This window comes from Pyrus communis, chromosome 14, assembly GCF_041283825.1.
Source record: "Pyrus communis isolate YQ-2024b chromosome 14, ASM4128382v1, whole genome shotgun sequence".
Classification (NCBI taxonomy): Eukaryota; Viridiplantae; Streptophyta; class Magnoliopsida; order Rosales; family Rosaceae; genus Pyrus; species Pyrus communis.
In genome coordinates this window covers 7,449,080-7,470,356 of record NC_142578.1, presented here as the reverse complement: position 1 = coordinate 7,470,356, position 21,277 = coordinate 7,449,080, and the positions used below count along the sequence as shown (strand labels likewise).

General features: G+C 35.7%; 4 protein-coding genes and 1 pseudogene across 5 annotated transcripts; 2 read left to right on the top strand and 3 right to left on the bottom strand.

Moving 5' to 3' along the window:
• Positions 1 to 4,162: 4,162 nt before the first annotated feature.
• Positions 4,163 to 5,000, bottom strand: LOC148691163 (putative E3 ubiquitin-protein ligase XERICO). The gene has a single exon (XM_088683769.1). The coding sequence runs from the start codon at positions 4,970 to 4,972 to the stop codon at positions 4,406 to 4,408; it is 567 nt and encodes a 188-aa protein (XP_088539895.1). The 5' UTR covers positions 4,973 to 5,000; the 3' UTR covers positions 4,163 to 4,405.
• A 1,924-nt stretch (positions 5,001 to 6,924) lies between these two features.
• LOC137713615 (large ribosomal subunit protein uL11c) lies at positions 6,925 to 8,971 on the top strand. The gene is made up of 4 exons (XM_068452935.2): positions 6,925 to 7,290; positions 7,367 to 7,539; positions 7,633 to 7,696; positions 8,588 to 8,971. Exons 1-4 carry the CDS (start codon positions 7,053 to 7,055, stop codon positions 8,797 to 8,799), a joined length of 687 nt encoding a protein of 228 aa, XP_068309036.2. The 5' UTR covers positions 6,925 to 7,052; the 3' UTR covers positions 8,800 to 8,971.
• A 1,652-nt stretch (positions 8,972 to 10,623) lies between these two features.
• On the top strand, positions 10,624 to 13,371 carry LOC137713478 (metal tolerance protein 1). Of its 2 annotated transcripts, none has more exons than XM_068452778.2 (2): positions 10,624 to 10,799; positions 12,020 to 13,371. In XM_068452778.2, the coding sequence occupies exon 2, from the start codon at positions 12,020 to 12,022 to the stop codon at positions 13,262 to 13,264; it is 1,245 nt and encodes a 414-aa protein (XP_068308879.2). In that variant the 5' UTR covers positions 10,624 to 10,799; the 3' UTR covers positions 13,265 to 13,371. The 2 variants fall into 2 exon arrangements, with proteins under 2 accessions (XP_068308879.2, XP_088540973.1); XM_088684847.1 differs by lacking the exon at positions 10,624 to 10,799 and adding an exon at positions 10,862 to 11,654.
• A 107-nt stretch (positions 13,372 to 13,478) lies between these two features.
• LOC137713479 (caffeic acid 3-O-methyltransferase-like) lies at positions 13,479 to 15,069 on the bottom strand (annotated as a pseudogene).
• A 535-nt stretch (positions 15,070 to 15,604) lies between these two features.
• Positions 15,605 to 17,977, bottom strand: LOC137713484 (protein DMR6-LIKE OXYGENASE 2-like). Its single transcript, XM_088684552.1, has 4 exons — positions 17,728 to 17,977; positions 17,271 to 17,518; positions 16,542 to 16,863; positions 15,605 to 16,088 (listed from the first exon to the last, which is right to left on the bottom strand). Exons 2-4 carry the CDS (start codon positions 17,489 to 17,491, stop codon positions 15,843 to 15,845), a joined length of 789 nt encoding a protein of 262 aa, XP_088540678.1. The 5' UTR covers positions 17,492 to 17,518; positions 17,728 to 17,977; the 3' UTR covers positions 15,605 to 15,842.
• Positions 17,978 to 21,277: the final 3,300 nt, after the last annotated feature.

Sequence of the window (21,277 nt, the reverse complement as noted above, 5' to 3'; positions counted from 1 at the left end):
AGGATTTGGCGACCAGGAGGGAAAAAGTATAAGCAGCACTGGATGTCGGTCGGACTCATTGGGCGTTGGGATAAGAACAATATCTGCAACCCGAATCCGACGTGTGTCAATTTAGCCGACCTCTCACTGTTAGTTAACTTTTTGTATTGGACGGTTGGCCTCTGAGTTTTGCCCCGCCCGGAGGGAAAAGAAAGAGTTGTATTTTAAAAGTATTTGTACTTGGCCTTCAAATTGTCAATGTGCAAGTTGCAACAACATAATTGGAAAATAATAATTATACATTTTTTTGGGTCTCTCATAACTCGTGTTTAATTTTAGTTGTTGTTTTAATTTAATTGTTTCATGACAATAAAATAAAGAGATGTTATGTGCTGATGGGCATTTGTCCAGACAATAGCAACAATGTATTGTTTACTAAATATTATTTTTGATTACTTATGTAAATAGTGTTAACCCTCGTTGCAAAAAGGTTTGGATGCTCCGGATTACTGGTAGTCGGGTATTTAACCTTTATTGTATCATGTAGACTAAAATTACGTACAACATTGTGCGTGTTTGTTTTTTATCTCACTATTAGGCAACACCTTAGAGTTTCAGGAGGTGAAAATATGTATTATTGAGGTAATATGAGTGTATTATAGGTGAAATACGATCGTATGTACCCAACCATGTGATCTTGAAGAATGTCTACGGAATCTACCACAAGGATCGATAAACATTTGCTTTTCTGGTGGCCATCAAATTTGACATGACGACTCAACCACTTCCACTGGACCAAAAAGAAGCCGGGGACTCATTGAACATATATTTCATTACAGTCGATATTCATCGTCATTTCTGCCCCTTGCGGCTCCCAAAAGCTAAGCCAATGGAATTTCGGAATTGGATCCGTTCCGGATTTTAGGGATCAAATTATCTAAATTGCTGATTGGTGTGTAAAAGAAATTAAAGTCGTTTGTTTTGTGTGGTAGGTCAGAAAAATGAGTTAATAATGACCTTGGATTGAATTTGTACGGTCCAGATCCTTAAGTTTCGGATACTAGGGTCTGGAGCGAATCAAATTCCGAATTTTATCTTCAACTTCAGTTTAAACTTAATTGTCTATACCTTATTGAGAGATTTATCATATTTATTATCATGACAATTCGTGCAACTAATACACGGTGACATAGAAAAAGTCTAATACATAATCTCATCTTATTTATTGAAGACTTTATATGACAATAAGCTTATTTCACTTAAGTCGTTCTCTATATAACGGGCTACTCATTTTGTTGAGTTACCTAAAAGGTCAAAAACTAGTAATTTTGTACAAACTATTTAAATAAAAAAATAAATTTACAGTCAGGGAGGCTTGTGGGAAAGAGCAAGGCCAGTCCAGAGATTTTTGAGGCTTGGGCCGACGTTAAAAAATGTACCCTCACTTCATATAAAGAAATATTTTTTTTACACGTAAGACATCGATAAAATTATATTTAGAAAAACATTTCAAACTCAATAATTTAGAAACACGGAAAAACTAATTTATTTTGTATTGAGAGAAGGAAACCAAAAAACTTCAAGCTTACAAATAGATAGATTATGAGTTTTGTCTTCCATCTGAACTTTTAAAGTGTTTTTGTATAATCGTGATGCGTTTTTTTCTTAGTTACTAACCTCGTCAATATAGGACTAAAAAAATAATGATATTTTTGAGTCTTTAAGAATATGTATTAGTAGTGAATGGGCACCAAATTAAATCTTTTGATAACACGTCATATGATTTGCAAATTTGGTCTAAAAATTTAGTCTACGCATTATCCTTTGTTGAAGATTAGACTTGAATTGGAATGAATGTTTAAAAATAGCAACCCACATAGTTACTAGCTAGTAATTAAAAATAAATTAACAACCAAACAAAAATTCGTAAAAAATTGAAAAAAATAAAAGGGAAACTTAATATGAGTCCAATTTTATGAGCCATTATTAGTTACAATCCAATTTTGTTTAATTTTTAGGTTAGGTCCAGTGATTCATTGTCCACATAAGCTTATAATTTGTATTCTCTTGCCAAATTTACCCTTAAATTGACCAATTAAGTAATTACTGTTTTTTTTAAGTTTCTGATTAAGGTTAATCTTATCCTTAAGAATAGGATTAGGGATTTAAATCTCCTTTTTTTCTTCTCCTTCCCCAAATCGTTCATTTCTCTTTTCTGGTTTCTCCCTCACAATATCTTTCTCTTCCTCCGTTATTTTTCCCAGTAGTCTTCTACCATAATAATTTTCTTCTGCTCCTCCTTTAATAAGGATGATCAATATACATTTGATTGGTTTAAAAAAGAAAAAAAATTGTATTAGTCAATCTTGTGTTTTGGGTTCTTCGTCTCATCCTTTTTTTTTTTTTGGCTTCGTTCTCCTTTTTTTATATATATTTTTTAACTTTGAAGTTCTATCGAATTAACATTTTCTCTAGTGTTTCCTCCCTCAATATCATTTTTCTTCACGATTTTTTTTTTGGTTTTTATCTACCTATATCACTTGTCCTTTTTATTTTATTTTATCTTTTTATATTATACTGTGCCTGTATCATGAATAATTGTATTTATCTACCTATATATATTACATATTTTGTTGATAATCTATCTAAGATTAATTGTGTTTATCTACCTATATATCACAAATTAATTGTGTTATCTACCTAAACAATATGTTTTTGTTCATAGTCTATCTGTATCATAGATTATTTTGTATTATCTATCTATACAATAGGTTTTTGTTCATAGTCTATCTCCATCATAGATTCTACCTACATCACAAATTTTTTATTTTATTTTTTATCTACCTCTAGCAACGTTTCTTTTAATTTTTGATAAACTTATAAGATTTGTAATAATGCCTTTTTAATTAGAAAACGGGTAGATAAAGGTATTTGAAGATTCAAATTTTAAAAATTCAAATTTAAAGAATTGAAAAAAAATATTTCGAGGGGCAAAACATGTGTAATAGAAAATCAAATAAAATTGGACCCAATTAAAAAACAACTGAATTTTTTGGACTTGAATCAAAGTGCCTCAAAAATAAACATGCACATAGCATTTCGAGCTTAAGACCTCTTGTTAAATTTAAATACAAAAATCATTGTTTCTAATTAAACTTCTGATCATTTAGCTAAATTTTATAAATTTATACTGTTATGAAAAGAAATTTATAAAAATTGGAATTTAAATAAGCATACATAGTGTTTTGAACCCAAGACTTCCTCATTAATTTCAAACAACAAAATTACTGGTTCTAGTTAATTTTCTTTGTCATTAAACCAAATTTTATAAATTTATACTCTTATGAAAACATATATAAATATATCACATCAATAACTTTGGTGCCCCTAATTTTTTGGGTCCCGGACAGTCGTTCTACTCATATTGGGCCTGGGCCGGCCCTGGGAAAGAGTTAACAAAAATTTACTCATCCCACAGTGAAATTCTAAGTTCTAGGTTCTAACCTATCAAAGGTTCAAAGTAAGCATCCCTGTCCACCGTCCATACATTTCCTCCGCCGCAGCTCGTCTTTTCACCAGTGGCCGGAAACATCACAGCTCTTCACAAAAGGGCACGTCACCTGCCCTTGATTCATCCAACCATCTAAACACTCCCTGTGAAACAAATGATCACAGTTGCACTGTTCCCTCACTTCATGACTTCTGTCAATGCACTCCAAGCATATACTGCATTCTGTCACCTGTCCTTCTTGCTTTGTGTATTTTTTGAAAACACGGCCAAACTCCACTACTAGCTACCCTATTCCGCCGTCATTGTTATGAGCATGATCACCACCAACACCACTACTACCACCTCGATCACTAGCACCTTTTGCCTTAGCCATCACCATGGCCACGTAACCACTACTCTACCACAACAATCTCACCACCCCTATTGTGATCACCGCCACCAAAGACACCACATGTACTATCACCGCTTGCCAACAATCACCACGTGACACTTCCACCATGATCGTTGTTGTTACCACCTCAAACGACCACTTTTTCATGGTTAAACCACCATTTCAAATAATGAAAAATTTCAAAATAACAATGTTTATTAATAAATTGATTATTAAAAATTCCATGATAATTCACAAAGTTGTATTAAATTAATAATAAAAGTCTCACAAACTCCGTTAAAACGTATTGAAAATTCAATTAAAATCCACATGGATTTATGGAAATCAACTAAACTCCCCCATAACTCTATGAAAACATGGGAATCCATCAAGCTCTATATACAATACGCTCCGACAGTGAATGAATTGTTACTTAAGTTACCTACGGAAAGAAAAGGCTAGTAATTTTGTAAAAAATATACATACCAAGAAAAATTATTTCTACAGAGTCTGAGGCTTGGGGGTAAGAGTTCATTATAAACTATTCATCTCACGATGAATTCTAACCTATTAAGGTAACCATCCCTGTCCATCGTCCCTGAATTTTCTCCACCGCAGCTCGTCGTTTCTCTCTTGGCCGGAAACAACAGAGCTCTGCACAAAGGGCAGGTCACTTGCCCTTGATTGACCCAACTATCTAGACACTCCCTGTGAAACACATGATCCAAGTTGCACTGTTCTCTCACCTCATGGCTTCTCTCTATGCACTCCAAGCATATGCTGCAAACTGTCTCCTGAGTTTCATGCTTTGTGATTTTTTCAAAAACTTGACCAAACTCTACCACTGGAAGCCTCTTGATACATGCTGTTAGTATATGGAGAGGCACCGGGGCTATCGACGGGTACAAACGGTCAAACACAAGTATTGAATTGGTGGGATGATTTTCCACGGAGTCAGTAGTTGGTTCAGTCATCTGTTGGAAAGGTTGGAGAATTCCCAGATGGCTAAGTGCCACTATCACCAAGATCTTGATGCAGTGTACAAGGACTAACACTGTCGTTAGGGTTTTGCATGACCATTTCTGCATCTTAATACCAACACAGAACGCCATGGATGTACAGGGAGTGAGAGGGACTGAATTTGAATGTATCTGAAGGAGTTGTGTTGCAGAAAACACCGCATAGATGGATGGCTATATAGATAATAGATTCCAGGACAAGTTTATTAAAATGAAAAATAAAGATTCCTTGGAGCTTGCATAATATTGTTGGCCGGTCAAATTTAATAAGATTAGGTCATTTTTTCTTGTCGCCATAAACTAAGTATCGGATTAGAATCAATCTGTGCAAACCTACATGATTGTTTTGTGGAATCTTAACTTGTCGCGTGTCAATTTTGCTGCCTATATTTCACTAGTTTTAAATCTTTTGATAGCACGGAAAGGAACCCCGATACGAATATGAAAGTTGATTGTTTAATGGGTCAAAATATATCTGTACTACATATTTAAAAAAATTTCTTTGTCAATCAAAAGATGATGAAAATACTATTTATTATTCTATCACAACAAAAAAGTTAAAGAGCAGTAATGTAATTTGATAAAACAAAATTTTGCTGTTTTTTGTTTAAACATCACCTACATGTGATTCTAACATCTCTTATTTAAAAAAAAAAAATTAAAAAAAATTAACCTCTCTCAATCTCTTCTCACTCCCATGTTCTCTCTCACTTTTTTCCTCTCTCTTTCAATTTTAAAAATAAAAATAAAACACTTCACACACTTTGTGTGTGGGCATATACTAGTTTCTAATTATTTTAGGTATTTTGTACTCTCGTATTTTATCTCCTTCTTTAATTTGGGTTTTGTGGAACTACTTACACAACTTTTAGAGTTGTATTGCGAACATGTTATCATATTATTTAATTGAAAAATCGGGAGTTTCTCTCAAGCTTACGATGTATCTAAAGATGATGGTTTGTAATTGCTGTACTTGTTACTTGTGTTGTCAAGAGGTCTGATATCGGTTGCTCAAGTTGAACGGTCTAAAAGCTAAAACACCGGCACTAAGTGTTGTATTTTGCGTGCCAAATGTGAGCGGTTCTTTTGTTTCACTTTTAAGAAACAATTTACTTGTTGGTTTGATTAGCTTAAAAAAGCGACATAATTTGGTGAAAGCGATTCCATATTGCATCCAACTAAACCATGTGCAGTCTCTATTATTGCATCTCCCAAGTATTAAGAATGCAGTTAGCAAATGTGTTTACAGGATATTTTACTACCTTAATTCTCCGTCCCTTTTGGGAAAAATTCATGGACACTCTGATTACATTATTGTGAATTATTTGGTGAATGGAACTTGATTAATTAAAATGGACAATTGTCCAACTTTCTAAGGAATGGGACTTGACCAAATAGAGGCTTCGTTTGGTATGAAAAATTGTATTGAAGCACAAAAGATAGTTAGATATTATTTTTAGCGTATGTTGAAGGAAAAAAATAAAAAAATTGTGATAAACTTGGAGGGAGGATATAGATTAGTCAATAAGAAAACTTATTCATTTCTATCATCCTCAAAAATGGTAGGATTAGAAAGGAGAAATTTTCTTCTTATCTATCTATTGGCCCTAAAAACTACTAAGCTTACATGTTGTGCATGCTAATAAGCATTAGATTTGGATCGGTGTAATTCAATGTTATGTTTGGTACTCAAAATTGATAGGTATTGGACATAATTAATCCGACCGTAATTTCATATCATGTGCATTTTTGTTGGATTAGTGTAACTAATCCTTTCAAGAAGTTGGGACAATTAAACCCAACTAATTCGACCCCAATATCTAAACCTAGGGACCCAAATAACCCAACTAAATTGATCTTGTGGATCACCAAACAATGCATTGGATTAGTGTTTCTCTCTCCAATCTAGACTGCATACACTCCACGTTGACTTAATCTGTTCACCTCCGATGGGCTAATTAGGCCCACGTAAATCCCAGCCCAAAACGTATTTAACTGCTCACTGCTACGCGCTAAAACCAGCAAACAACTGCTCTGCCATTACGACGTCGTTTCCATTGCGTTATAGACATTCGGGTCGTCTCTTGGCCTTGGAAGATAGGACTCCACTGGGTTTTATCCAAAATCTCTGACTTCCTGCTGAGAAACTGCTCAGTGAACTCAAACCTCTCCCATGGCGTCCTCCGTGTCTACCTCCCACCAGGTCCTCTCCTCTCTCTCCTCGCAGAATACCAACAGCCGCGACAATGTGAGGAGTCAGCTCTCTTCCTCCCTTTGGGGCTCGCCGATAAGCATAAGCAGCATGTTCTCCTCCAAGCCCACCAGCTCCCTCCAATTCCACACGCGGAGGCGCCTCAGCGTCACCGCCATGGCTCCACCGAAAGCCAAGCCCGGCGGAAAAGCCAAAAAGGGTATTCCAAACTCACTGTTTTGCTTCGCCTCCGACGAATTTGAGTTCATTTCATTGATGGGTTTTCGGTTTTGCAGTGATTGGAATGATAAAGCTGGCGTTGGAGGCCGGCAAGGCGACTCCGGCTCCGCCGGTCGGCCCGGCGCTGGGTTCGAAGGGTGTAAATATCATGGCTTTTTGTAAGGATTACAATGCCAGGACGGCGGACAAGCCCGGCTATGTCATTCCAGTTGAAATCACCGTCTACGATGTTAGTCTGCGTTGCGAATTTGGTATAATTTTTCCAACTCTTTGCTTAATTTTTGCAAGATTGTGACTTTGTTATCAGATTTTTTGATGCCAGGATAAGAGTTTTACTTTCATTCTGAAGACCCCACCTGCTTCGGTTTTACTTCTTAAGGCTGCAGGTATGATTGTTTTCTGTTATATCATTGTGCCATCTATCTGTTTGATGTGGAGTTCTTTGAATTTTGCTCATACATTGGCATTTCGTTGTATCGGAAGATATGTCGCCGTGTTTATTTTCTAAATGCTGCTGCTCACCAGTGGATAAATGCAGATGTTCTTGTGATAAGCTTTGTGAGTTCACAATTTGTTGAGAATGTTATATCTTATCAACAAACAAGAAAAATGAGTGGAAGATGTAGTAGATTGAAATCTTTAAATGGGTATTGATGTCTTCATGGCTGGCGGACCCTATCTTTTGCCAATTAGTATTGGTGTGTATAGTTCATGTATATATGTTTCTGTGTTAAAAAGTGGGAGCATTTTGCATTACATGAAGAAAATGAGGAAATTTTGATTAATGTGAGGAATGTGGAGTCAGCCGTTATGAATTGGCCATTGAGCTTTCATCTGACACTTAGTTAGGCATTCTTTCTCGTTTGATTAAGTTTTAAACCTATAGCTGGAATGCTAGGACAAATCCAAGTATAAGTGGCAAGCTTACTTTCATGCTTGTGGCTTCGATTGTTATTCTCTTTGATATGTGCAATAATTGGTTTTGATTACAAGGACTTCTAGTATGCTCCGGTGTACACCGGAGAATTTTCATTGATTATATCTGTCATATCTGCTATAAATCAAGTCTTGGCCACTCTTTTGGAAATATCACTAATCTGGACATGTTGAAATAGTTCGGCTTTGTTATAGTATGCCATCACATATATGATCATAATCGGACCAATCACATAAAAATCATTTCTTGATTAAATGCGGTTCCTTAGTCCTTACTAACATTTGAATGCCATAATTGTGCAATAGTTGTTCATCTGTGCTGAATGGTATGCACTCTGCAGGAGCGGAGAAAGGTTCAAAAGACCCGAAGATGGAGAAAGTGGGAAAGGTCACCATCGATCAGTTGCGTACAATTGCGCAAGAAAAGCTGCCGGACTTGAACTGCACGACAATAGAATCAGCAATGCGAATCATAGCAGGGACTGCAGCTAATATGGGGATCGATGTCGACCCTCCTGTTCTAGAACCCAAAAAGAAGGAAGCTCTGCTGTAGTTCTGCTCTCAGCATTTTGTTTCCTCGATTAGGCTTTTTGTTTCTTGAATCATACTTCGTATGTTTCCAGAAGACGGATGGAAATCAGTATGTACAAACTACTACCTCCGATTTTTGTTGTTGGTTGTAAGATTCTTCATCCATGTATTCCATAGAGCTCTGTTTTCTCTTCTCTTACAATCTTTATACTTTATTTTTTGGTCCCTAAGGCTCCATCGTAGCGGTTGTTGGAAGATAAAGCGAAAGCTTTACTTCAAGCAATTGTGATCAATTGGGAATGAGGGAGTCGAACTTGATGGAAACCATCTCGGCATTGGGGAATCGAATTTGAAACTTCTTTTAACATTAAGAAGACAAGTGTCACTAGATTTAAAAAAAAAAAAAAAAAAAAAAACACAAGCGATATTCTACAATAATCTACACTAAGTAAAGTGATAAGATTTAAGTTGAAGAAGCAATGAGAAGAACCTAACGATCAAGACAATCCACAGAGTCACTAGGCCAAACCCTAATCAATAGTCGCTTCAGTTTTGGTATTATTTCATTATTTGGATTTGGAATTCGGAATGTGACAAGTAGATTGATTCTTTTATCTTTCTTTTTGGATAAGACATTGGAATTTAGGTGTCGTCCACTCTACTCTTATGTTTGTTTTCTTTGTTAACCAAAATTGCAGTAAAAAGACAACTCTACCCTTATGTTCAAACAATCAAAATTATAATTATGGATGATCATTACTAGTCTCTTGCCACATCTGTACACGTGTGGCAATTTGCTCTCTTTATTTTATTATTTATATTTCTATTGGAACTAGTTGGTTTATGCAATTTGTATTTTAATTCATTGCTGTGCATTTAGTGTCCTTCAGAATTAGTAAAAGACAACTTGTGGATGAGACTAGAAAATTCCCATGTGATTAGTTTAAAGGTTAGGATATCGATAGTATGTTTGTCATCAATTATACGTATTTTTTTTCTTCTAATGTGTGTTTGTGCATGGATACGTTAACTCAAAAAATTTAATAAATGGGAATTTAGCCTCATTCGTATTCTCAAGTTGACTAAATTTTTTTAATGTGCTTTTAGAATGATTGAAAGTGTTTTTGGTGAAAATGTTTTTTAACCTAATCCTTAGCAAAAATTTAAGTGGATTTTGAAAAAGCACTTTAAGTGCTTCATCCAAGAAACAGATATCTGGTGCTTCTTCCAAAAAAACAAAGTGTTATTGGAACCAAAAATCAATTTCAATAAAAGTGCTTTCAATCATTTTAAAAACACTTCAAAATGAGTCCTAACTTATTATCCGAGTCAAAATCGTATCACAAAGGATTACCATCTTTGTTTGGATTTCCTAGTTGTTTAGGTTTTTGCTTTGTTTTGGGATTAGATTTAAGTCATGTTAAAGTAAGATCAATTTATTTTACTTGTTTTCTACTAACAATAAGGGAATAAATCGAACTCAAAACTATCAATACACAAGTTTTTTATTTTTTTGAACAAATGATACTATCTATACTACAGGAGGAGGGGTAGACTAAAACTCACAATGAACTAATAATAATATGGTTCAAATTTGTTTTTAACGAGAATCCAACCTAAATCTCTTACACAAGTTAGACACTTAATAAAATACCGAATGTTATTTCCATCAAAACAAAAATACCAAATGTTATTAGACTTTTTTTTTTAATTTTTTAATTTATTTTTTATGACAAGAACGTCATCAGAGTCTTGAAAGGATTAAAATACCCAAAAAACCATTCCACGTGTTGGCGGTCCAAAAGGCAGAAGGCCTTTTAAAGGCAAAATAATAAAAATAAAATCAGTCCTTAATTGTCATTGAAAGAGAAACAAACAAGGAATGCAAATCATCACCAATTGGACAGAGGAACCTTCTCCACACCCAAAGATGGGATTCTAAGCCCATTATATATATGGGATGCCTATGTATCAAGTTCCAAGCATCAACCTTTCCCTTCTGGGCAATACCGCATTCGAAAGGTATCACTCTCTCTAACCCTTTATCTCTCTCTTGATTCATTAAGTGTTCAAGTTTCGATTTTTATGTGGCGGAATTCATAAATTCGACGTCTTTTCAATTGCCCAGATTCTCAAAATCGAGGGAGATGTTAAGTTTTTAATATTATCTCGTTTGGGTCTGTTGGTTTTGATTACATGTTTTGGATTCTGCTCTGTTTTTCTGCACTTTGTTGGTGATATTCCTTGTGGGTCTCGTGATTTTTGTTTGGTTGTATTAATGCACTCGTTGCCCACCAGTGTAAAGATTTCTTGGTTGCCAGTTGGGTTTTTGAAAGATAAAGTTTCATAATTTATATAATTTTTATGTTCTCTGATTAAGGTATGCATTCTCTGTTGATTGCTTGCCAGAGGATTGCTCAATCGTACCCCTATTTATTGTATTCATGTATCCCTTGTGAAAATTTTATTTTATTCTTATGTATAATGTATCTCAGTTGAATTTTCGTGATGTGGCGGTAGCTGTATGCTGTGTTTTTCTTCAACTAAGTAGGTACTAGTTATTGTATAAGCATTAATGTTGCAGTGATGTATATTATTTATGCTTCACACCATATGTTCTTGTCGAAAGGGTCACGGTGCTTGACGTATATGAAGGAGCTCTACCCAAAATTTCCAGTACTTTCACCCTCCGATTGTTTGTGGCTTTGATTCGGGTTGCATAGTTTTGGTTGTACACTTCTTGTAGGTTTGGCGTCTGAGCAAAATTTCGGATTTGAAGTCCAGTATTTGTAGACGCTGTCTAACCTGTGATTATGATTGTTGGGAAGACAAATATACCTTAAGTGGGTTGGTTTTCGATATCTGGAAGATGGTTGGGTAAATATCGGATTGGGCAGAGTACATTACATTCGTTGTGTATGTATCGAGTGTTCTGTTGAGCATCTGTTATTCAAATAAACTAGTTAGGGAGGCGACATAAGAGAACACATATTTCCTTTGCTCCTATTGATTTTCAGGACAGCCAATAAGATGCTTGTTGAGGTGCTTGTATTCTCTATATCGTTTTTGTTTGCTGCCTTATATTCGTTGAGTTTGCTCTATGTTGTCCTTTTCCCGCTGTTATTGTTTTCAAGCTTGTTTTTATTATTTACTATATGATTCGTATGGTTATATCTGACAAAAAGATTTGCCAGAATTTACTAAGGCTTCATCATCTCTTACAATTTCTTATTGCCTTTCAGATGGAAGCTCAAAATTCTGGGTATTCGCATATTGTTGAAGTAGGTGGAGATGTGCCAGCTACAGATACGAGCTTGTGTGGGACCAAGATTTGTGGGGATGCACCGTGCGGATTTTCTGATGCTAAAACTAGTTCCAAAGACGCACAGGAACGGTCAGCATCCATGCGGAAGCTTTTGATAGCGGTTGTCCTCTGTGTCATTTTCATGAGTGTGGAGGTTGTTGGGGGTATCAAAGCCAACAGTCTTGCGATTCTCACTGATGCGGCTCATTTGTTGTCAGATGTTGCCGCATTTGCAATTTCTTTGTTCTCACTTTGGGCATCAGGATGGGAGGCAACTCCTCGTCAGTCGTATGGCTTCTTCCGGATTGAAATACTAGGTGCTCTTGTTTCCATTCAGATGATTTGGCTGCTTGCTGGGATCCTTGTTTATGAAGCCATTGCAAGACTTATCCATGACACTGGTGAAGTTGAGGGCTTTCTCATGTTTCTTGTTTCTGCGTTTGGTTTACTGGTTAATATCGCCATGGCACTCTTATTGGGTCATGATCATGGGCACGATCACGGACATGGACATGGCCATGGTGGGCATGGTCATGGACATGGTGATCATAATCATAGTCATGAGGATCATGATGAGACCCATAACCATGGGATTACTGTGACAACACATCACTCTCATCATCATGAGGCGCACTCGAATCATGACGACAAGCACCACCATACCGATGTAATTAACATCACAGAACCTCTGCTCAATCATAGCTCTGAAGGTGAAAACAAACCAGAAGGTAAAAAGAAGAAGCAACGAAACATCAATGTGCAGGGAGCTTATCTTCATGTACTTGGCGATTCCATTCAGAGTATTGGAGTGATGATTGGTGGAGGGCTTATCTGGTACAAGCCAGAGTGGAAGATTATTGATCTGATATGTACTCTTGTATTTTCAATAATCGTGCTGGCGACAACAATCCGGATGTTGAGGAACATTTTGGAGGTTTTGATGGAGAGCACTCCCAGAGAGATTGATGCCACAAAGATTGAGAAAGGTCTCTGCGAGATGGATGAGGTAGTTGCCATTCACGAGCTGCACATATGGGCGATAACTGTTGGGAAGGTGTTAATGGCTTGTCATGTTATCGTTAAGCCGGATGCTGATGCCGATGTGGTGCTGGAAAAGGTTGTAGACTACATCAAGAGAGAATATAATATCAGTCATGTAACGATTCAGATAGAACGTCAGTAGAGATGGAGAGAGACGATGTGTCAATGCCCGACTGTTGTAATTAGGTCAGTTTGGAGTTTTTAAGACTTTGACAGATTATAATCCATCATCCCATTGTTTTGCTCTTATATGTTCCTTTCTTGTTAAGTATACTTATCTCGTCAATGAATGAAAGTTTAGTATAATGTTTTTGAAACTCAAAAGATTACAGTAACAAAACATATCCAACTGGAAACTACATATTCTTTAACAGTTCCACGATGGAAAAGGTAAAAGCGGAACAAGCAACTCGAATGTCTGAAAATCCTGCCGCTTTTGCCAAACTTTGTAATTCTCTCTCTGTTCTCTCCTTTCCCATCACATTGGTATTCATTAGGCACACATCAAACAGAAACAAACTTTTAGCAGAAAGAGTTGTTTCAGGGGCTTCTTGTATCACCATATCCACCACTATCACTTTTCCGTTGTTTGGCAAGGCCTCATAGCAATTCTTCAGTATCATCAAGCATCGATTGTCATCCCAACCGTGTAGTATCCATTGTTAATAAAATCATTTGCATTAGTTGAAAGCTGTCAAAAGTGTAACTAGTTGAATGATATTGGGTTGGATCGGTTTGAACACGAAACTCAAGTGTAGGGGTAAACAAGCTAGAGTGCCCATAGTTATATTAAAAATTTTGGTTCAGCCGAAGTAGATGTTTGCTTTTGAACTTGCTTTGTAAATAAGCAGTCGAATAATTCTCAGAAACCTCACCTTCATGAAAATGGCATCACTTTTCGGAATCCTCACAAACATATCTGCTGCAATGTGCTCTATACCTGAAGCAAAACTCTTTCAGTAAGTTAGCAAAGCAAAGTGAACTACGAAGAGCTACACGAAATTGTCCAATGGTTAGTGAAAAATTTATATCATACTGGGATGGGAGGGAGACTTTTCAACAACCGAAGGCAAATCATAGTTGATGCCCTTGATGACAGGGTGCTTGCAGATTATCATGTTAAGAATAGTACCGTCGCCACCACCCACATCTACCAGTGTACTTAGACCTTCGAAACCCGTGTAAATCTTAAGAATCTCCTTAATAAAAATGAGGTTAAACTCTTTCATTGAGTCCTGAAACACTCCACCAAGTCTGTCATCCCTACCAATGTAATCCACCACATTCATTCCATAGGCCTGGCTAAATGGGAGTCCTCCTTCCAAAACTGCATCTTTCAAATGGTACCTGCAGGAATGGTGACATATGAAGATGGCTGCACTGATGCAAAAGAAATGAACTTTGTTCGGTTCTTTACTTGCAAATCAATAATAGTTTGACGCGTATACATAATTAACTCGTTTATAACACAACATGAAAAGTTTTTGCACACGTGTCATACTGTCAGTTCAAACAAAACTGATTAAATTAACAGGGTTTTGTAAAAGGTTGTACTAGTACCAGCTATATAGGATGACCTTATCGTGGCACAAATTGAGTAATGGTGCCAGAGACGCACCATCCTTGTTCTTAATAAAGTATTTGGAGACAGGTGCCAACCCATAAGCCCTAATAACCTTCCCATTAGCTTGGATTGTCGAGCAAGTGAGAATAGAGTAAGCAGAAAGAAGGCGAAACATGCGATCAAGAACTGAAGGGGCTTCCGGATTGTGGAGAGATCGAAGCTGAGACGCTATTTGGGAAGGCGAAAGCAGGGCTCCCGTGCCAGCTTTGTGGATAATGTCAAGCACACCAAGCTGCTTTAAGCACCATAGGCAATACTGATACGTTTGCCAATTGCAAAGCATATTGGGAGTCAGCTTCCTCTTCTCCATTAATGGTGGACATTTCAGCTGTTTTTTCCTTGTCTTGTAGTTTTGATTTTTTGTTTGGAATGCTCGTTTATGTTGTTGTGAAATGTTATATACCATGAGAGGTTAAAAGGGTTTTCAAATTCATCACGATTCTGAAATTGTGCATGAGACTAATCTGTTTTCGTGTAACTTCTATTTTGGGGGCTTCACTGCACCTTTTATATTTAAAGTTGGTCTTCTTCTAGAAGACGATATCATAACATATGGCAATGCGTTAGTGGATGGAGTCAGGAGCTCCTTAAGTTATGGCATTGAGAGTAGGATTATCTTCCCCTCTTAGTTTTCCTTCTCTCTTCTCCTATTTGAATGGTTACGATTAAATCACGTCAACGCTTTATGTTAGTTTTTTAATAGCCAGAAAATGACAAAAAACAATATGTAAGAGGAGGAGAAGGGAAGGGGATGAAAATACGAGAAGATAAAATTTTACTCCATGACATTAAGGCAAGTACTGTAAAATTCTCAAATCACTTTATTACTGTAGCAAATTCAAATGGACATCAACAATATCGACATAATAGTGATACTTTATTGATTCTAATGTAGATTACATACTTTTTATTTTCGTATTTATTCTTAAACTTAAAAATGAAATAAAAAATAAAAATAGTTTCAATATCTATTTTAGATAAATATCCGTACTACTGAAAATATAAGACATCTCAACACTCAAACTAAAGTAGACCATTTTTTGAGGTCATTTGTGTACTTGTCCAAAGGTAGTGACATGAAATTGCACGCACATGTTCAAGTGGGTTTAAACAAGTCTAAGCAGCACTCAGTTGCAAGTCCTTTATTCCAGAATTTCTCATAGTACTCGGCATATGTGAAGTTCCTGTACATGGCTGGGTGGTCATAGTTGATGAGCTCCTTGGCAGGCCCAATTACTGCATATGGTGATGGACAGTAGAAAGTTGGAATCGATATTCTCTCTGAGTTACTGTTTACCACAGCTCTATGGAGTACACTCTTGTACCGATTGTTGCTAATTACCTGATACCAAATAAAATGGTAAAAATGTTCAAAATCATTTTCAAATTTTACACGTGTCACAAAAGCTTTGTCCCTTTACTTGGACAAGTCTCGCTTGCTAGGAATAAATAAGCTTAATTATCTTGGAAGTAATACCATCATCTATTATTTCATGTCTCATCTAACTGATCAAGTGAGAAAAAAAAAAAACAAAGAAATCAAGATTTCACGCTGTGGGGGAATTTTCCAATATGCTCTTAGAATTTGTATACCCCATGTGATCTTTTGGCCATTGGATCCTTGGTCAACAATCCAATAACCAAAAATCAATTAAGATAGAATACATTGAAGCGTAGTAGTATTATTTTTTAGTCATTAGATCCTTCATCCATGATCCATTGACCAATATCTAATGACGAAATTTTGTTTGATAAGATACACCAAAACATAATACATTTTGGATATAGTGTTTACCTGCATCATATCACCAATATTGACAATGAAAGTGTTGGGAATAGGGTTGACAGCAACCCACTTGCCATTTCTAAGGACCTGCAATCCAGGCACTTCATCTTGGAGAAGGACGGTGATTAGGTTGGCATCAGTATGTCCAGGCAATCCATAAGTCAGCTCTGGCTGTGGACAAGGTGGATAGTGATTCAAAGCCATATGCTGCCCTTGCTTCCCCAATGCCTTCACAATACAGTTCTTTTCCAAGCCCAAACTCTCTGATATGGCCTCAAGCAATCTCAGCACCAATCCTCTCACATTTGTGCAATACTCACCCACTTGCTCCCTGTGAACAAAGTGCATCTCATTCAGTTGTGTGACTTGGATGTAATTAATTAGAAACAAATGAACTTGTCTACGACGATGCTCTTCTGTTAGACTGGAACTTAGATCATTGGTCAGTTTGATGTTTGACAAGATGAATATATATAGTTCATATTCAAAGTTTGACAAGATGAGCATTTATTCAGCAACATAAACCAGACAAGGAACGTTAGTCTGAGACGATGACAAAAGGCTGCCCTTATTTAACTAAACTAATAAATTCAATTGGACAATATTCTTTTGCTAGACTGTGTATGTGTGCTCAGATTTACATCTTAACAATATAAGAAGCCTGGTTAGAAAACGCTAGTTGGTTTGAATATTTAAGTACTAGCATAAAATGATGAAAAAGAAGGCATCCCTATTTACCTGAACAATGGGGGATTGTTAGGCCATTCTTGGACATAGTCTTGAAGAGGGTAGCAATGGAGCCGAAGGAAGTCCCTCCAGTTGGACAGGTTTTCAGTCCGGACATTGAAACTGGTGGAGAGCCTGGTTGTCTTAGAAGGGTCATCTGAGTACATCTTCAACCTCTCGCTCTCTGGTAATTGGAAAAGCTCTCTTGCTATATTCAGCATATTTTTTATCATTATCTCTGGAACTCCATGGTTTTTCACCTGATATAAAATGGTTGGTGCATAATTTAGTCGTAATATATAGTAGTACTCACATTCATACTAAACATGTACTTAAGTATAAAGTAATGGGATACTAAGTATACAAGGAGAAACAACGGCACTAATCAACAGGGTATGCAGATGGAGAAAAGAGGTGTCGAAATCATTTGCCGAAGTATATACATATATATGTGTGTTTTAATTGTTACCTGAAAGAAACCATCAGTCTGGCATGCTAGACCAATCTGTTTGATAATATCCGAGTGCTTTGGGCCATGGAGGTCCTTGAGAGAATGGAGGAGGCATCTGATGCCTGAAAATCAGTGAGATTTGGACGGTCGGAGATGGGTCTGATGTAGTTTGAAGGGATATGGTTCACACCAGACATGAGGTCTGTAAGCAGTAGGTTTGTTGTGGTGGCCATTTTGCTTACGACTGAAGACAAAAGTTGCAAAACTAATGAAATTTGTAGGTTTGGTGAATGGGGCTTTGGATCCCTATCCTTATTTATAGCATATGACTTGGGGGATTGGCTGTTCTAGTTGTCAGATCGGCATGCCCACAACCTTCTCATTATGGACTGCCGACAGATTTGTTTGAGGTAAGCCTATGACGTCCTTCTGCTATGTCATTCTCTAATGCAATTTGTTAGTTTAAAGGCATTTTTCGGACCATGGCGTGGTACGTGTGACTAAAACGTTTTAAATATATTTATATGCGTTAATTGTTTCAATAAATTTTTTATAATAAAAAGAAAGTCAAATATTTGAAGTAAATGAATAATATTCGACCATGCTAGAAGAAACCTCTCATAAACCAATCAAAGCAGCTGAATCCACATAATAAAATCTGTCTTTCAATTTCCATCTACATTATATTGAATTTACATTAAGAATAGAAAAAAATAATATTTAATAAACAACTTAGTGAATTACATTATTGCTAGCCTATTATGAGGCTAAATCCATTTCCCCTCCCCATAGTGTAGAAAACATGGTTTGTTCGTTCAAATAAAAAAAAAAAAAAAAAGATTGTTTGACAATTAATTAAATTACAATATTATGTGCGTGCGAAAGACCTTTTTTTTATAACGGGCACTACATGCCTCTTAAGTGTTTAAAAATAGAGAAAATAAACAACTGATTGAATCACATTATTATGCGCGTGTGAAAGATCTTTTTTTATCACCGGCGGTACGCAGCTCTTAAGATGTTTTGAACGTGTTTAAAAATAGAGAAAATAATATTTAAGAAACAACTGATTGAATCACATTATTGCAAACCCATTGTGAGGCTAAGCCCACTACTCTGCCCTTTAGTGTATATAATATTGTTTGTTTGAAAAAAAAATCATTTGACAACTAATCGAATTACGTTATTATGCACGTGCGAAATACCTTTTTTTTTATAACCGGCACTACATGCATCTTAAGATGTTTTGAATGTGTTTAAAAATAGAAAAAAATAATATTTAATAAATAACTTATTGAATCACATTATTGCTAGTTCATTGTGAGGCTAAGCCCACCCCTCACCCTTAGTGTAGGTAATATTGATTGTTTAAAAAAAAAAAAAATCATTTGACAACTAGTTGAATCACATTATTATGCACATGCGAAAGGTGGCACTATGCACCTCTTAAGATGTTTTGAACATGTTTAAAAATAGAGAAAATAATATTTAATAAACAACTTATTGAATCACATTATTGTTAACTCATTGTGAGGCTAAACGCACCCCCTCACCCTTAGTGTAGGTAATATTGTTTGTTAAAAAAAAAAAAATCATTTGACAACTAGTTGATTTACATTATTATGAACATGCAAAAGGTGGCACTATGCATCTTTTAAGATGTTTTGAACATGTTTAAAAATAGAGAAAATAATATTTAATAAACAACTTATTGAATCACATTATTACTAGTCTCTTGTTAGGTACTAATTATAAAAAAAATGTACAAAAAATTAATTATTAAAAAATGATGTTTATATGAGAAAAATAATTCTACATTATTTTGGATTGCTTTTGAATTTTTTTTTTGTTTAGGGGCATTTATGTCCACTTATTTTGATGAAGCTGGTGACCCCAAAAAGAGCTGTAGGCTTTATATATAAGATTTATCATATTGAGATGTTTTGTTTTGAAATGAGAAAACTTACGGCTGAAAATATTCAATTTAATTTAACATAGTTTTGTTTTTTTTTTTTTATTTCAAAAGCTTAAGAAAAAGTTGAATAAAGCCGGAGTCTGCATAGCTAGAGAGATGTGTTTTTCTCCTCTTCTCAATTTTTCTTTCACCCCAATTGTAGTATGCATTGTGACATGTAAAACTGTAACATGTAATAATTTAATTACATAATTGTTATATTTTGTGAGTAGAGAAATTTGAATTTAAAACGTTTACTGATTTTTCGATGAAAAATATTAATATAATCATTAGTTACACGTTTCCTTATATATTGAATCTAGAAATCAATCACATTGTAGTTGAATGAGCGTTCATAAATCGATAATATCGGGCGGGTGTATAGAATTGACAGAAGAATAAAAATCAGAAAAAATGAGTAGTTTTGACTGATGCGCATGTCAATGTGTTGGCAAGAGCCCCGGTGCACCACGAGGAGATGGAAAATGGAAAACGAGTTAGGCAAGTAGGCAAGAGAATAATTGGGCTGCCCCACACTTAGTCTGTCAGAAGCAAATTAGAAGCTGATCAGCTACGTCGGCAGGTAATATGATTTTATTCTAATGACGTAATCAAAGTGACATCACAATATCACACGTCATTCCCTACGATCTCCGTGATGTAAACTAGTAGTCTGCATCCGAGCCAGAATAAAAACAAAGACAGAGAAAAGAGACTGAAAAAAATCAGAGGGTACCAGAGTTCTTCTACAGTCCTATTAGATTAGAAATGTGATTTTCTAAATTTTAATAGATATAAGAATATCTCTTATATTCCTATTAAGAGTTAATTACCTATTAAGAGTTGTAATCCTAAAAGGGTAAGGAATTAACCTTCCATACTACTATAAATAAAGACACAATGGTGTGGACTAGAACACACCTCACAATTACACATCTCTCTCTTTCTCTCTACTATTGCCGCACCCCTCTCTCTATAGCCTCCATAATTGTTCAGTGAATTATGTTTACAATACGTTATCAACATGCTCTTGACGTTGTGCTAAAGAGAGTTTACTCTTCAATCAGGGAGTATTACGTTTTAATCTTCTTTTTATGATTAATTTATTATTTTGAATTGATCTACATGCTATTGATTCAATTTAATTTTTTTCTGTTGAATGTGATACAACGTATTGAAGATGCAATTCTGGCTTTCTGAGATGGATCTTGTACAAATTCAAAGGCCATTGTTGTTTTCTGCAAATCAGGTATGCTTAAAATAAAGAAAGATATTTGAAACGACCATGAAGCATGAAAACATTCCTCATGACATATGAACCCCCTACATTTATATTTACCTTCCAACATATATATTGTATATATGTTCATATATTCGTCAATATATATATATATGTATGTATGTATGTATACGTTCATGCATTACGCAATTATAAATCGCTATGTGGAATTTGTGAGTCAAAGAATCAAAAGAAAATAGAAGCAATTTTGGATTTTTCCAAACCCTAGAAATTAGGGGAAAAAAAAAAGAAGATAAATATATATGGGCTTGCTGCGAGCTTAGGTTCTTCATTTTTGGGCCTGCAGCCTCATAAGAAGCCAACTTTGCTGGGCT